The sequence below is a fragment of the Elgaria multicarinata genome, chromosome 6 (genome assembly GCF_023053635.1).
Source record: "Elgaria multicarinata webbii isolate HBS135686 ecotype San Diego chromosome 6, rElgMul1.1.pri, whole genome shotgun sequence".
Lineage (NCBI taxonomy): Eukaryota > Metazoa > Chordata > Lepidosauria > Squamata > Anguidae > Elgaria > Elgaria multicarinata.
In genome coordinates, this window is record NC_086176.1 from 5164052 (window position 1) to 5181154 (window position 17103).

At 44.1% G+C, this 17103-nt stretch overlaps 1 protein-coding gene across 2 annotated transcripts in view; it reads right to left on the minus strand.

Annotated features, from left to right (window-relative positions):
* The window catches only part of SIDT1 (SID1 transmembrane family member 1), a 117802-nt gene that overhangs the window by 67565 nt on the left and 33134 nt on the right, over positions 1-17103 (minus strand). For both annotated transcript variants that reach the window (XM_063128910.1, XM_063128911.1), the window contains exons 7-10: positions 16783-16856; positions 14935-15001; positions 10422-10495; positions 8646-8769 (exon numbers count right to left, since the gene is read on the minus strand). In XM_063128910.1, coding sequence (XP_062984980.1) covers positions 8646-8769; positions 10422-10495; positions 14935-15001; positions 16783-16856 — 339 coding nt within the window. The remainder of the gene's footprint in view (positions 1-8645; positions 8770-10421; positions 10496-14934; positions 15002-16782; positions 16857-17103) is intronic.

Consider the following 17103-nt stretch of genomic DNA (forward strand, 5'->3'; position numbering starts at 1 on the left):
GGTCTTCTATATACTAATGCCCAGAGCATGGGAAACAAACAGAACGAATTTGAACTCTTAATACATGAAGGCAAATACAACTTGATATAGGTATAACTAAAATTTGGTGGGATGACTCCCATGGCTGGAATATAGCAATTGAAGGATATAACATGTTCAAAAAGAACAGAAGAAATGGAAAGGGAGCGGAATTGCACTATATGTTAAAAATACTTATCCCTGCACAGAAATACAGGAGGATGAGCCTGGGAGCAACATCAAGAGCATCTGGATTAAAATAAATGTGGCAAGAAATAAAAGGAGCATGATAATAGGCGTCTACTACCAACCATCCAATCAAGGAAAAGACAAGGATGAAACTTTTGAAAAGCAAATTGCCAGTGTTTCAAGGAAGTGTGATATAGTAGAATGGGGGACTTCAATTACCTCAAAATCTGTTGGAAGATAATTTCTGCCAAAAGTGGCCCTTCCAAGAAATTCCTGACATGTGTGGCTGATAACTTTCTCCTACAGAAAGTGGAGGAAGGAACTAGAGGATCGGCAATCCTTGACTTGATATTGACCAATACGGATGACTTAGTGTATAAAGTGGCAGTTACGGGAACTCTGGGGGAAAGTGACCACGTCATACTTGAATTCTTTATTTTAAAGGAAGCAAAAGCTGAGTGTAGCATATACACGTTCAGCTGCTTAAGGTAGGGTGTTGCGTAGGCTTCTTGGGGAGGGCCCGGGGCTCAGTGGGAGAGCTCCTGCATGGCACACAGAAGGTCCCAGGTTCAAAAATCCCTGGCAGCATCTCCAGGTAGGGCTGAAAAAACTCCTGCCAGAATCCCTGGAGAGCCATTGCTGCTGCCAGTCAGTGTCGACAATATTGGCAAGAGGGACTACGGCAGCCAGCTATGTTCCCAGGCTTGTCTTCTTGTTAGAGCCCTGTCTTTGCATCCCATACATTTTTAAGATTTCCAGCCACAGGGACCCTCTTCAACACTGTGACGTTACGTGATGCCGCCACAAACCCTATCTCTGCATCCCACAATGCTTAGGGACACTCTGGGCCTATTCCAATTCCCCCGGCCCAGCTCACTGGTGGCTCGTCTGGAGAAGCCTGCCACAGGATAATAACGTACTTCTGGATGCCACCCTTCCTCCTCCTCCAAGGAGGAGCCTTGTACATCAGATTCTGCCCCCTGCCTCCACAATGACCCTGCGGGGTAGGATGGGCTGAAGGGAGGGATGAGCAGAAGAGGTTAGTCTGTTTCTGGTCCATGTCAATGTTTCATATGTCCATTCTTGTTCCACGGAAATATTTGCTTTAAAAACACACACACACAAACGTGTACATACATGTTTAAATGTGTATTTTTGAATATTGCTCTCAAAATATGTCTGTGGGGAAGAAGATGCGAGGGAGACTGGAGCAGGCAGGGACCATCAGAGCCTGCTTCAGTTGGACCCCCCCCTCCCACAGGACTAACATCTTCACCTTGTGGGGAAGAAGGAGCTGTTGGTTTGCCCCTCCATTGGGAGATGAGAGGACAGAGCAGAGCCTTCCCACCAACCTAAACAGTCTCCTTAATTTCTTTTTATTTTCTCCCTCTTCCCTCCCCATCCACTTTTCCTTGTGTGTCATGTCTTTTTTTTAGAATGTAAGCCTGAGGGTAGGGACTGTCTTCTTTACTGATACATTGTAAGCCACTCTGAGAACCTTTTGGCTGAGGTGCGGGATAAAAATACTCTAAATAAAAATAAAAACAACAACAGATGACAAAGAAAAGGCTGAAATGCTCAATTTCTACTTTGCCTCAGTCTTCTCCCAAAAGCAGGTCTATGACCCACCCTGGAAAAAGTGAAGCACAACCTGAAGGGGCAGGATTGCAGTTTGAGAGTGATAACATGGTCAAGGAACACCTAATTTCTTTGAATAAGTTCAAATCTCCAGGGCCCGATGAACTGCATCCTAGAGTAATGAAGGAGCTAGTGGAAGAACCCTCAGAACCGCTGTTGATTATCTTTGCGAAATCATGGAAGATGGGTGAGGTGCTGAATGACTGGAGGAGGGCAAATGTTGTCCCTATCTTCAAAAAGGGCAAAAAGGAGGAACCTGGGTCTGACATCCATCCCTAGGAAAATTTTGGAGCAAATTATAAAGAAGTCAATCTAGATGCACCCTGAAAACGATGCGGTGATTATTAGAAATCAGCATGGATTTGTCAAGAACAAATCCTGCCAGACTAATCTGATCTCATTCTTTGATCGGGTAACCTCCCTTGTGGACTGTGGGAATGCTGTAGACCTAATATATCTTGACTTCAGCAAAGCTTTTGACAAAGTGCCCCATGATATTCTGATGAACAAACTAGCTAAAAGTGGTCTACATGGAACAACTATTAGGTGGATTCATAGTTGGCTACAGAACTCGACTCAGGTATTGGTTCACCTCTATTTGACATTGCTTAGGCCTCATCTTGAGTATTGCATCCAGTTCTTGGCACCACACTCCAAGAAGGATGCAGATAAGTTGAAGCGTGTTCAGAGGATGGCAATGAGGATGATCAGGGGTCTGGAAACAAAGCCCTATGAAGCCCTATACACACTACAAATCCCAATACCTGAACACATTCTGCTGTTTTGTGGGAACACCAGGAAGCCACCATTTTATCCAACAAATTGCTTCCACTCAAGTCTGTAATTGTCCTGGCATGCCCTTGCTCGGCTTCGTCCATTTTCTTCGGCTGCCCCTTACGCCTGGAACGCTCTTCCAGAACATTTGAGAACTACAAGTTCAATCGCAGCTTTTAAAGCTCAGCTAAAAACTTTTCTTTTTCCTAAAGCTTTTCAAACTTGATTTTGTTCTGACTTTTATACTGTTAGTTTTACTCTACCCTGTGCCTGTTTGGTGCATTCTCTTCCCCTCCTTATTGTTTTATTATGATTTTATTAGAATGTAAGCCTATGCGGCAGGGTTTTGCTATTTTATTGTTTTACTCTGTACAGCTTAATTTCCCCTCTCCACTCAACATTTCTCCTTTTCTTGGAGTTTCTTGTTCCCCTAATGCGAACCGCCCAGAGCGCTTCGGCTATTGGGTGGTATAAAAATGTAATAAATAAATAAATAAAAATAATGCTCACTTTCCCCTCCTCAGGTTCATGAAATCTCAGCTGGTGTCTGTCTATGCACGCTTTGAATTGCCTACTTCTCCAGTGTTCCTGGCAGAGAATACGGAAAGACAGGTTGCTTACCTATAACTGTAGTTCTTCGAGTGGTCATCTGTGCAGTCACACATATGGGCTCTGTGCCTGCGCAGGGCCAGCTTCGGAAACTTCTATAGCTGAAAGTCTTTTAGGCGGGAACCCCTCCCCCACCGTCCACTGAGCATGCTCAGGGGTTCCCGCCTAATCCCCTCAGTTCTTGAAACCACCTAAACAGTCTCACTGAGGTGAACCACCAGGTAATAAAAAATGACACCATAGTGGGGACGGTGGGAGGGTTGTGTGACTGCACAGATGACCACTCGAAGAACTACAGTTACAGGTAAGCAACCTGTCTTTCTTCTTCGTGGTCTCTGTGCATCACACATATGGGCGAATAACAAGCTGACTACCCGGAGGTGGGTGGTGTCAGGTGATGGATGAAAAATTCAACGGATTGCCGATAAGACGGCACGCCCAAAGGCACAGTCTCTACGCGCTCTGATGTCCAGATGGTAGTGACTGGCAAAAGTCAGAGGTGTCGACCAGGTATCCGCTTTGCAGAGGTCCGGTATGGCAATACCTCTTTCAAAAGCTGTAGCAGTGGCCCCTCCTCTGGTGGAGTGAGAGCGCACTTTCCCCTTCAGCGGGGGGCCAGCAAGTTCATAGGCTAATTTGATAGACTGAAAAACCCAAGCAGATATTCTCTGCGGAGATGCTTGGAGTCCCTTTTGTTTGACCCATAACAAACAAAAAATCTTTGGGATCTCCGGAGAGTCACTGTTCTGTCCAGCGTATGTAGTGTTGACTCAAGAAGAGTTGTCGGCGCAAGGAAAAAGCTTGGCAGAGTAAAATCCTGTCCAAGGTGAAAGGAGAAACAACCTTTGGAAAAAAGCTGGGTCCGGTCTAAGGACCACTTTGTCGGCATGAAAACCCGTATAAGGTGAGTCCATACGGAGTGCCGCTAACTCTGATGCACGTCTAGCAGACGTTATGGCAACAAGGAATAACACCTTAAAAGTCGGTAAATGCAAATCTGTCTTTGCCAACGGTTCGAAAGGCTTGGCAGGCAGTGCTTTGAGCACCACGGGAAAGCTCCATTGCGGAACAAAGGGACGAAGGGGTGGAACTGTATTTTTCATCCCTTTCATAAAGCACTTAACCAGTGGATGAGTGAAGACCGAACAGCCCTAAACCCATAAATGTGAGGCAGAATCGCTGCCAGATAAACTCTAAGTGAGGAAACTTAAGGCCTCTTTTAACAAGGAAAAAGGGAAAGTGAGGATGGTGGAAATAGGCTCTGAAAGGGGTTTCTCATTCCTGCTTAGTGCAAAGGAGGAGTGAGCTTCCCATTTGGTAGCATATGACTTTCTAGTCGCTTGTTTCTTAGCTGCTAGAATTATGTCCCATATATCAGGGGGTAAGGATTGACAGTCTAACATTGTGGTTTCTACTATGAGGTCCAGAGAGCTCAATAAATTGAGGATTACTCCCACTGCCTTCGATAGCATCCTCTTCTAAGATGCCACTAGAAGCCAGTTGTCTAAATATAGGTAGACTTTCACTCTGTGTAGGCAAATTAACTGCCATATATTTTGCAAACATTCGGTGGGCTGTGCTTAGGTCCAATAGACGCACCCAAACTGGGACATATCGGTACCTATGATAAACCCAAGGTACCTCTGGCGAGTGTTCTGAATGGCTATATGGAAGTATGCATACTTATGTGTATGGGGCAAAACCTACTCCCTTCTTGAGGAGCAGCATTAAGAAAGACAGTGTGTCATCTGTAATTTGCTGGTTCCCATGCAGGAAACGAGATGAGCAATGAGACTGAACAATCCTTCACCATCGGATGGGAGGTCCTCAATCTAGTTCACAGAGTGAGATCTGCTAATCATAGGTATGCATGCGAAGCGCCAGAGCGCGCACCATCGCTCTCAACTCCCAGTGAAGTGACGGGTCATGTAAAGTTGCTGACAAGAGGAAAAGTTGGATCTGGACATCATAACTAGATAGTGTATGACTCTGGGGCCCAAAGCAGATGAATATGTTCTGAAAACTCCCCTTGGGGCTAACTGAACTAATACAGAATTGGAACACGGGTGCATAAAGAAAAAACCCCATGTCCATTACTGGACCTTATGTAAAGATTCTGCACTTTCCAATGTCAGAGCCATCAAAGAAGGGCCCTTCCAGGAATTTTTAACTGTCAAGAAGCAGTGATGGGAGGAAAAATATCGACACTGGAGTTGGCTTCTCAGTACATACAGCATGAGATACAAAAACCTGCACTTTATTTTCCTAGTTATGTGTCTCAATACCAAGCCTGGTCATCCTCAATGACCGGGAAGTGGTATAAGTCCTCCAAAGGAGGTTCTGCCCTGTGTAGGTGATGCAGAAGAGAGCAATGTTGAGACCGACTGATAGTCCTCAAAGGATTGAAGGGAATCAGGTCTATTCTTATGCTCTAACTCATCTTCCCCAAGTTGATCTCCTAATGTCCCATGGAATGGGGGTGGAACAAAGAAGAGCTAAGTAATTGTGCTGACGCATTGTGGCTGTAACAGCTGAGCCCTGTGTATCGGTCACAATGACAATGATCACGGTTGTACGTATCCCCATCACGGTACTAAAGCCAGTATCCATGCTTGTATGGTATTCTCAGGAGACGTGGCCCATTTAACATTGTATGCCCTCCTCTTCCAAGGGGGGGGGGGAGCCCCAAGAATGATGACATCAGACATCATGGTAATAAAATGCTCTCTATTGAAAGCAAAGCACTCAGAGCGTAGAGACTCTGGAATGGGGACCTTGAAATAGGTGGTTAGCTTGCAAGGTATACACTGCCTGATGTGGTGGACAGATGTCCATTGGCTTTGGAGGGGAGAGATATTACATCTCACCCTCTGACATTGAAGCTGCATGCGAGATGCCCTCTTGGTATCAAGAGTCTCAGCGTTTGTACCAAAGTGCTATTAACGTTATTGCCAATCTCGGTATCAAGGGTTCCAGCTTTGGTACCGAAGAAACCAATTATGTTATTGTCATTTTCAGTACCAAAAATTTCAACCTTGGTACCAAAAAAGCCAATTATGTTCATTGCCAGTGTCAGCATAGAGAACTCCAGCGTCTGCATTGTAGATGCTAGTTATGTAATTGCCACTGTTGGTATCGAGGGCTCCAGTCTGTACCGAAGAAGCTACATTATTGCCAGTCTCGGCATTGAGGGATTCATTCTTGGTACCGAAGAAACTAGTTATATTGTTGCCAGACTCGGTACCGAGAGGCTTCAGGCTCAGCACTGAAGAAGCTAGTTATATTGTTTCTCGGTATTGAGAGCAGTCTAGGTACCGAGAGGTCACAGGCTAGGCACTGAAGAAGCTAGTTATATTGTTGTAAGTCTCGGTATCGAGAGGCTTCAGTGTACTGAAGAACCTAGTTATTATTGCTACCGAGGAGGCCAGCCATGGGGACTCTAACAGTAGTGGTTAGATCTGGCTTCCATCGAACGGCAGATCCTCTATGCGGGTGCGTGCCTGCTGGGACAGCCCTGCGGACCTCAGCTACGCATGCCTTCGTAGCGCAATGGAAACTACCATGGCTTTGAGGCGCAGTCCGTAGCGTGGCGTGCTGTATTAAGCTATTGTCGAGAAAGTCTCATAGCCTCAATACAAAAACATCTGCCAGTTCCCTTTGGTCATCTGGCAAGAATCCGGAGAGATGTAATATTCTCCCATAAAAAGAGCTTACGTTTTTCCATTGTGGCTTGGTAATTATGCACACGAAGGGATAAAGCTGTAGAAGAGTATACTCTTCTCCCCAGGCCGTGCAACCTACGGCCTTCTTTGTCCACTGGTGCATTATTTGTATGTAAATAGGAACGGGACAATTTAGTCCTGCATCTTATAAATATATGTTGTCTAGCCTCCTCGACATTGTGGCATAGAGGAGGGCAGCTTCCATGATTGTTGTGCTGTGAGCAGCAGCACAGGCAAATATGGAATAGCCACTGGGCTTGATTATACTGACCCATCGTAAACTGGGTCATTAAATTTCTCTATAGGTTGGGATATTTGAGCCCCTAGGGACCTTGCCATTCTTTGTACCTTATCAGTAAAGTGTGCTAAGTCCTCTGAAGGGGACACCACGTCTGCAGTGACCATGAGGTCATCTGGTGGTGATGTATCTTGTGAGGAGTCCGATTGGTAATCCTCCTCCGATGGAACATCCAGTCCCATGTCTGATGTAGGCAACGTTTGCAATGCTTCCGACGGTACCGAAGAGGTTGGTACTGCGGTTTGCGTTGGTTGCGGAGCGCACCTCGGTACTGATGGTAGAGGCGGCGGTGGCATGGCCAAGACATCCTCTGGGAGGGAAGATCGCTTCGGAGGGTGGTTGGCGGAAACGCGGGTACGGCTCGTGTTGCCATTCCTGCGGGTACTGATAATAGTAATCTTGGTGCCTTCTGTGTCTCCAATCCTCATAATAATACGGAGGATACTAGGGAGGTTGCCAATCAGCATAATAGTCCCACATTCTTGGAGGGGACAGATGTCGCTCGTCTTAGGTCATATATTGAGGACCTGAATGAGCTAAAGCTGATTCCTTTATCTTCCCAAGCAGAAAAGATGCTGGGGTCCCATCTTGGGGAGACATGATAGCACTCTTCAAATCCTTAAAAGGATGTCAACCAGAGGACGGCCAGGATCTCTTCTCGATCCTCCCAGAGTGCAGGACACGGAATAACGGGCTCAAGTTAAAGGAAGCCAGATTCCGGCTGGACATCAGGAAAAATTTCCTGACTGTTAGAGCAGTACAACAATGGAACCAGTCACCTGGGGGGGGCACTCTCCCACACTAGATGCATTCAAGAGGCAGCTGAACAACCATCTGTCAGGGATGCTTTAGGGTGGATTCCTGCATTGAGCAGGGGGTTGGACTCGATGGCCTTATAGGCCCCTTTCCAACTCTACTATTCTATGATTCTATCTCTTTCCCTTGTAAAGAGAAAAATAGCTTGGAGGAAGTGAATTTGAGCAGATAGTTGGAAGAGAAAAGGTTAATCTCTCTGACACACAGACCCTTTCTACACCTAAGGATTATCCCAGGAAAATGGAGGGATCGTCCCTGCCTGCTCCTGGGATCCCCTGTGTGTCATTTGGATGCACAGGGATGATCCCATGACAATTCCAGGGGGAAAGGCAGTTGCAGAAATGGCCACACACTCAAAGTCATCCACAGCTGCTTTGCATTTTCAGAAAATGCTGCATCATGGCATTTAGTCTGGCCCAAACACACATCATTATTAAGGAAGGACAATGTGCCAAGTCTTCAGCACACTCTTGTTTTTGTCTGTACATTAAGACCCGAGATGGAACAAGTAGGCAACTCCTGCCTAGAGCTCATGGCCCAAAGGCCTTGTCTTTCTACTAGGCTCAAATTAGAGTATGTACCATTGTGTAGATGTCTTTGTTTTCCAAGGAACGTCTGTGGAGAATGTCTCGACGCAATACAATCAGCAGGAACAGGAAGCCCAGCAGCATATGGCCCACATTGCTGAGGATATTGTTAAAAGCACTGCAAAGAAGGACACCCATCATGAGAGAGGGCGTGGGGAAGGGGACCACGCAACATTTCCCACTGTCTAAAGTAAATCTAAGCATGTAAAACCATTGTAAGTGGTGGTTTTTTAAACTGATTCCTTTATCATATTTTGGTTGTGATGGGGAAACCCAAACCTTTTTGGTGGGGTGGTGCTTCTAATGTCACAAGATGGCAAAGTGGCTTCGCCCCCTCTCCCCTTTTCTTCAAATGTTTAAATACAGTAAGCCAATGCTCTAAGCAGCAGCTCTTTGCAAATGTTGCTCAATTGGCTTTGGAAATGGTGATATATTATCATGTAGTATCTTTTCCAGCAAGCCTATCCAGTGTAATTTTAGGACGCTTTTAAAATGATTTTAGGATGTTTTAACAATGTATACTATGTTTTAATTCAGTTTTATGTATTTACCGTTTACTGTTTCCCACCTCGATCAGAATGGAGAGGCGAGTAAGAAATAAAATTAGTATTAGTATTAGTATTGTTTCCAGGGGCAATCTAGCTTCATTTGCAAACCACATGGCAGCCAGGCTGCTGATTGAAGCAATAGCTTAGTTTGCATAGGGAGCACTCCCGTGGCATTATTGCCTGCTAGATGGAAGCGCCCTATCTTGGAGGCTTCCCAGAATCCTGTGCCCTGCCAGTCTGCTGCCAGCAGGACAGGAGGAATGATGGAGGTGATTTTTGCCTCTGTCCTCCTTTTTACGTCTTCCCTCTACACTGGCCTCTGAACCACAGAGCCAGTGTTGGAGAGGCTACAGGGTAAGACAGATCCCAGTCTCTCCACTTCCTCCCTTGCCCACCAGAACACCCCACCTTTTTTAAATCTCTGCGTGCTCATATGGGGTTGCTCTTGCAAACTTGAAAAGCAGATGGTATGGTTCGTTCCATGGTGTCTGCGAGGAAGGGGGCATCTTGGAGCCCCTCTAGAAATTGCCGGAATGTCTACAGCTTTGGAGGGGAAATCTGAAAAATCCGATGTCCTTGGGATGCTCTGCCAGGGATCATAGGATTACTCCCTTAAGGTTTAAAGAGAGGGTTTTTTTGTGGGGGGGGGGGAGTAATAATTCTATTTATGTTATTGGAAAAGTAGCTAAATGCCTCCTACCTTCAATGAAAATTAGGAAGCAGATGGTAAAGTAGGAACTCCCTTTTGGCTCCCTTGCATTCCGCATTCCCTTGTATCTGTATATTTTTAATGTATTTTAATAAACTTGTTACGTAGACAATGCAATGTACATGACAGCTCACTCCAAGTGACAATAAGATGGCCAGCAATCATGCATCATTTTTAAAAAGAAAAAACCAACCCTGGATTTAAAAAACCCTCTTTTTATAAACTGGATGTGTGATTCCTGATCATTTGTTGTATATGGAGGAATGGATTTTATTTTGGTCTGTGACCATAACAAATCCATTTATTTATTCATTCAAAAAGTGATATCCCTGCAAACCAAACCAGCCAATGCAGAGAGGGGATATGATAAAATATATCATATCCCTATAAGATGATAAAATATTTCATCTTACTCACGCACACTCAAGAAGATATCCTCTCCACCGTTCGATTGTACAGAAAGCATTATACATGCAAAAACCAAGCAATGTACTGGAGGTCACTCACACCCACCTTAGGACTCCCAGTGGATGAGCACAAAGGAAGTTATAATAGCAGATGTCCTGATTCCCAGTCACATTCACCACCTGGAAAGTGAGGAAAGAACAGCATAGAGGTTCACCTGCATTCTGTACACAACATCCCAGCTACAAAGTTCAAGAGGCAAAGTGCAACGGCACCGACCTCACACAGATACTATTAGATTGTAAGCCTATGCGGCAGAGTCTTGCTATTTACTGTTTTACTCTGTACAGCACCATGTACATTGATGGTGCTATATAAATAAATAATAATAATAATAATAACAGAAGGCCTTGCCTAGCACACCTTTCTCAAGCCACGCGCTACCTCTTGAAAAGCCTGAGGAAAGGGAAAAACCAACACAACCTCTCCCCTATATGTGAGGGAACAAGGTAAAGGGTTTTGGGAAATAGGTTCTATTACTGAGGTACTGAACTGCAGGTGTATTGTTAGATGTTTTTACACTGTGTAATATTATTATTATTATTATTATTATTATTATTATTATTATTTATATAGCACCATCAATGTACATGGTGCTGTACAGAGTAAAACAATAAATAGCAAGACCCTGCCGCATAGGCTTACATTCTAATAAAATCATAATAAAACAATAAGGAGGGGAAGAGAATGCACCAAACAGGCAGTATAAAAGTCAGAACAAAATCAAGTTTGAAAAGCTTTAGGAAAAGAAAAGTTTTTAGCTGAGCTTTAAAAGCTGCGATTGAACTTGTAGTTCTCAAATGTTCTGGAAGAGCGTTCCAGGCGTAAGGGGCAGCAGAAGAGAATGGGCGAAGCTGAGCAAGGGAAGTAGAGGTCCTTGGGCAGGCGAGAAACATGGCATCAGAGGAGTGAAGAGCACGAGCGGGGGAATAGTGTGAGATGAGAGAGGAGAGATAGGAAGGAGCTAGACCGTGAAAAGCTTTGTAGGTCAACAGGAGAAGTTTATATTGGATTCTGAAGTGAATTGGAAGCCAATGAAGAGATTTCAGAAGTGGAGTAACATGGTCAGAGCGGCGAGCCAAGAAGATGATCTTAGCAGCAGAGTGGTGAACAGAAACCAACGAACTGATGTGAGAAGAAGGAAGGCCAGTGAGAAGAAGGTTGCAGTAGTCCAACTGAGAAATAACCAATGCATGAACAAGAGTCTTGGCAGAAGAGACAGACAAAAATGATCGAATCCTGGCAAAACGACAGGATTTAGGTACTGTCTCAATATGAGGAATAAAGGAGAGCGAGGAATCAAATATAAAGCCAAGACTACGAGCTTCCTTGACTGGTGTAAGTGTAACATTATTGACAGTAAGAGAGAAAGAGAGATGAGGAGAAGGTTTAGGAGGAAAAACAAGCAATTCAGTCTTTGCCATATTAAGTTTCCAACGATGATGAAGCAACCAAGCTGAGATATCTGAAAGACATGCCGAGATACGATCGTGAACATCAGGAGAAAGATCCGGAGATGAAAGATATAATTGTGTATCATCGGCATACAGATGATATTGGAGGCCATGAGATTGAATAAGATTACCCAAGGGCAACATGTATAAAGAAAACAACAACGGGCCAAGCACCGAGCCCTGAGGAACCCCTACTGAAAGGGGAAAAGAGGAAGACGAGCTGCCATTAGCCAACACGCTGAAAGAGCGACCAGCTAGATAGGAGGCAAACCAGTTATAGACAGAGCCACAAAATCCGAGGTCCTGAAGGGAATCTAAAAGAAGATCGTGATCAACCGTGTCAAAGGCTGCAGTTAGATCAAGGAGAATAAGAACGGAATAAAGGCCTTTAGACTTGGCAATAAGAAGATCATTGGTAATCTTAGTAAGGGCTGTTTCAGTGGAATGCAAAGGATGGAATCCAGATTGAAAAGGATCCAGAGCAGAGTTACTAGAAAGAAAATCAAGACAACGAGAGTAGACCACACGCTCCAGGATCTTTGAAACAAAAGGCAACAAAGAGATAGGTCGGTAGTTAGACAGAGATAGCCTATCAAGAGTAGGTTTCTTGAGAATAGGAGAGACTGTAGCATGTTTAAAAGCAGAAGGAAATGAACCAGAGGACAAAGAAAAATTAATAATATGAAGCAAGGAAGAGAGGATAGCAGGGATAAGATTAAAAAAGACGCGAGAAGGAATCGGATCACAAGAGCAAGTGGAAGGCTTTGAAGAGCGCAGTATTGTAGACAGTTCATCAGCTGAGACCGAAGGAAATGCAGAAAAGTTTGCAGGAGGAACTGACAGAAGGTAATACAGAATACAGAAGGTAATAAATCCGAGCTGACACGTAGTTTGTGGTAACAGAACACAAAGTACAGTTTATTGAAATTTAACAAATCTTTAGTATTTCAATTTAGATCAAACCTGCATATTTTTATATTCAAAACAACAATCCCAAGTCCCTTAAAATTCTATCTCTTCTCACTCCTCACACCAAACACTCTCATGAAGCACAAGCCAGACTAAAACTCCCAGACTAAAACCAAACCTCAAACTAACCTCACAATCCCCTCAGCCAACCTATTTATACTCCTCCCTCCCCCTCTCTCACCGCATCACTAGCCACACCCACTCAGTCAAACGTTCCGCACTCACTAGACATACAAAACCAGACATACCTAAGGGATAGAAAGGTGGGTATCGCCACACAAAGCAAGACAGAAAAAATGTAAATTAAGCTTTTGCAAAATCCAACTGCATTCCATGGTTTCAATGCTCTCATGGAAGTACTAGTCAGCTCTCTCTTTGAGATTCATCTACACAGTGGTGGTGGTGGGTAAGCGGCACGCGTTTGAACTCTCCTTGGCCTACTAGAACTTCATTGCAAAAGGATGGCAGAAGGAACGAATATTAAGGACCTTTCCAGATGATGAAAGGATACCCCCCCCCCTTCCACAATATGCTTGTTAATCAAACTTCAGTACCTCTAGCACTGCTCTCACAGAATGAGAGGGTGGGTGAGTGTTCCCTACTGCAGGGATATACTCTCATCCAGGCCAGTGCTGGATCCCTTTTTCAAAGGGAAGGTGTGCATTTCAGGAGTGGAGATGGGAAGAACACACAGCCATCACGACGTGGGAAAGCCTCAGGGATGTTGTGGCCACACGTCAAGTTCAATTTCCAACACTATTATAGTATTGCTGGTGCATACTAGCCTGAACCGTTCATACATTTTATTTTATCCGATTTACTTTCCATTGGGTAGTGGCAGGTAAATGTGTAGTGGCTAGATTCAGATGTGTGTCTAAATATATGCAGGTGCATCTAAGTACACAGGACATTAAAAGCAATAGAGTAGGAAGACAACACCTGCATTTCAGTATTTCAGATACTTATCCCTCTATCTGTGCCTGCCATTTATTAAAAGCAAAGGTATGCCAAGCCCCTACCACTGAGACGGCTCCACAATGCCCCTTGGAGCATCAGGTCAGTTGGCACCCTGCTGGGCAAACTGAACACTGGTGGGCCAGAGAGGGTTTAGAGCCCCCTAGAACCCCAGTGCCAAGAAGCCTCTGTTGCAAATGGGCTGGGGGGTTAATTAAGAAAAGAAAACTTTTCCTTTTTTTCTAATTGAAAAAAATAGTCCTGTGTTGTCTTATTCATGTTTGATATGTATATTCGAGACATCTTGTTCTTGGGCCTCCTGATCCACAAGGACTTGAAGAATAGAAGTGGTTGAAAAGTATGTTCATCCTGGGGTCTGGCCTGTTCTGGTAAGAGATGTAGAACAGGCATTAGTGAGCCTACGAAGATAAACAGGGCCAAATGGAAAATTAACTGGGGCGGTTTCAGCTGGGGATATGCCTTTATTCCTCATTCCAACATTGCTCTTTCACTGCCTCACCTCTTAGGGGTTATAGTTGGACATGATCCATTTTTAAAGATCTGCAATGGGACTTCTAGAAATTAATTGCTGGCTGGGGGAAGCTAAATTAATCTAGCCCTCCTTCGTGCTGGGTGCTATAACCTTGCTGTTCTCAAAGGCTTGAGGGTTTGAGGATGATGGTTTATCAGGAGAAACTGTAAGGGGCTTGGCTGGGAGAAGCAAGGACCAGCCTAAGGGACTCCAAAGTCTGGAGCCAGGGTGGAGTTGCCTGAACAAGAATGAGAGCTGGGATCCATCTCCCTAGTCCTCCCCAGCTTATATACAACTACCTGCACTCAGGGGAAGAATTGTGTAGGGATATATTGCCAATGTGAAAGTCAATGAATAAACTTCTGGTTAAGCTTTCGTCTCATTTTCATTTGGTTGGGGAGGACAAATAAAAATACATTTTTGCACAAAAGGAAAATGTCAACGAGATTACAGGCATTTCTGGAGCAGGGCTAGGTAAAAGGGCAGGTAAGGGCTCTCTTCAGAACATAACCTCAATATAAAAAAGTAGAAGAGAATAAACAGAATTAAAGTTAAAAACAGTTTGCAAACTGGTTGGCGCAGGGGTGGAAACTAGAAGAGTTTTTTTGGTCTGGATGACTAATCTGAGAAGAGGAGAGAACGCAGATCTCACCGTCTGGTATGTAATCACCAACTGGATCACAGGCAGGGCATAGAAGACAGCAATTGTGATGATGTTCCTACAGGATGAAAAACCATAAGAAGATTATTTGCAAACACGTATAAGAAGATGTGCACACATTTCATCAGTTTTAGTCTCTGGCTTAGGTATTATTACTTAACTACAGTAAGAAAGCCACAGCCTAATTACTTACATCTAGAGAAAGAAATCTAAACAGGTCAATGAGGCACCAACATTGTCTGCATTGCAAGTGCCACTACTTCCACACAGCCGCCCCACTCCTCCAACTTAAGCTCTTGCCACCTCATTCAAATCTTAAAGCTGAAACGTAATAAGGCCGCTGTTTTTCTTGTACAGCAATATCTGTCATAAGCAATAGTGAGGTTTTCCAAGGACTTTATGTTTCAAAAATACAACTCGCCCCTCGCTCCTGCTGACCTCCACTCACCTCCACCTGCGGGCCTTTACACTTGACCTTATTCAAAAAACACTCTTGGCAGCTCCTCATACAGGGTCCACCTCCAATTTAGAACGAACTGAATTTGCACAGACACCGGTTTAAAATCCAGTCATCTCACTCATTCTGAATTGGCTCAGAAAACAGGAATAAGTGAGGTAATAAGGTTTAACTGTCACATTTTTTGGCACTATGAATCAAAATCCTAGTCTTGGTTATTTAATCTGGAGCAATTCCAATCTCTGGAACATTATTTTGAGGTGTTAAGCGGTTTGTAAATTGCATATGGCCTTTACATCACTAAATTATCAAGCCATGCCACGACATTGCTGAAGATGTGCAAAGCTATCTATGATGTGCAATGGTGCATTGTTGGTTTAGGTCCAGGGCAACGCACCGCTCCCCAATTACCTTTTCAGAATATGTTCTGCACAAGGATAATAAATACTCATTGGGCGCCTTCTTATTTGACACAGAAAGTGGTGTTTTTGTTAAACACAGTAACTTGAAACCAAGTTAAACCTTCTAATGCTTTGTTCTTATTAAGAGGAGATTGTATACTTGGATTCCTCTAGGTGGAATAGAAATGGTGCAAATAATTCATATCAGCTCCAACTATGCAAGTTAATGTTCTCTGGCCCTTTTACCTACTAAATCTAATCACTGAGATAATATATATGGTAAGGTGATGGCAACTATCATGGTGAAAGTTTTGGTTAGTTTTGCATTAATTGTCACTCCAGAACTGGGTGCAGGGAAGGAGGTTGGTGAGAAGGAGGTTGGCTCTTTAGACCAGTCCTCAATCTTTTGAGTATGGATCTTAAAATTAAAATTTGGAGAATATAGGGCCTTTATAGCTGACGTTCTTGCAGAATTTTATGATGGCATTTCCCCTGCACTCTGGCCCAGGGGAACCTCAGCCCCAGGGGCCAAATCTAGCCCTGCTAGGGTGCCAATCTGGCCTCCAGGGATTCCCCCAAATGGCCACCTCTTCCCTTTCTTTCAACCACAGATAGTTTGGGGATTTCCTGGCTTTTCTGCAGCTTGCCCCCTCCTAAAGTTACTTGAAGTAAGAGCTTTAAACTAAAATATGCTGGAGGGGGGAGTGTATTGGGGCACCCTCCCCTTTTGCCTCTGGCCCTGCCCACCACTAGAATCCAGCTCCCAAACTTTTCTGAAATGGAATTTGGCCCTCTTGGCCGAAAGAGGTCTGCCATTACAAAAGAGGGAGAAATGCCAAAGGTGCTGGATTGGGGCTTGCACTATTGCAGCTCTTAGCATATCAAGAAAACGTTGGTCATCTGGAAAGTGATCTGGAAGGGCACATTGCAAAAGGCAGAGCTAAGCGAGAGATTACCTCAAGTTGCCAGTCAGCTACTCACCAAAAATAGATTTTATACTTTTTGCTGACAATTCTCCTGTCCTTCCTGGATAAGTCAGATAGATAGAGAAACATCTAGAAAGAGAGGGAAAAAGAACTTACTATCTTATGATGCTTGAAAGGACTGTAATCTAGCAAGGGTTCAAGAAATTTTGAGCTGAGGAGGTGCTTGTCCAACCCCTCAAGGCAGGTACATGAATTATTATTATTATTATTATTATTATTATTATTATTATTATATCCCGCCTTTTTCTCAGTACTGGGACTCAAGGTGGTTTACAAAATTAAAACATGTACAATTAAAACATATAAATATAAATTA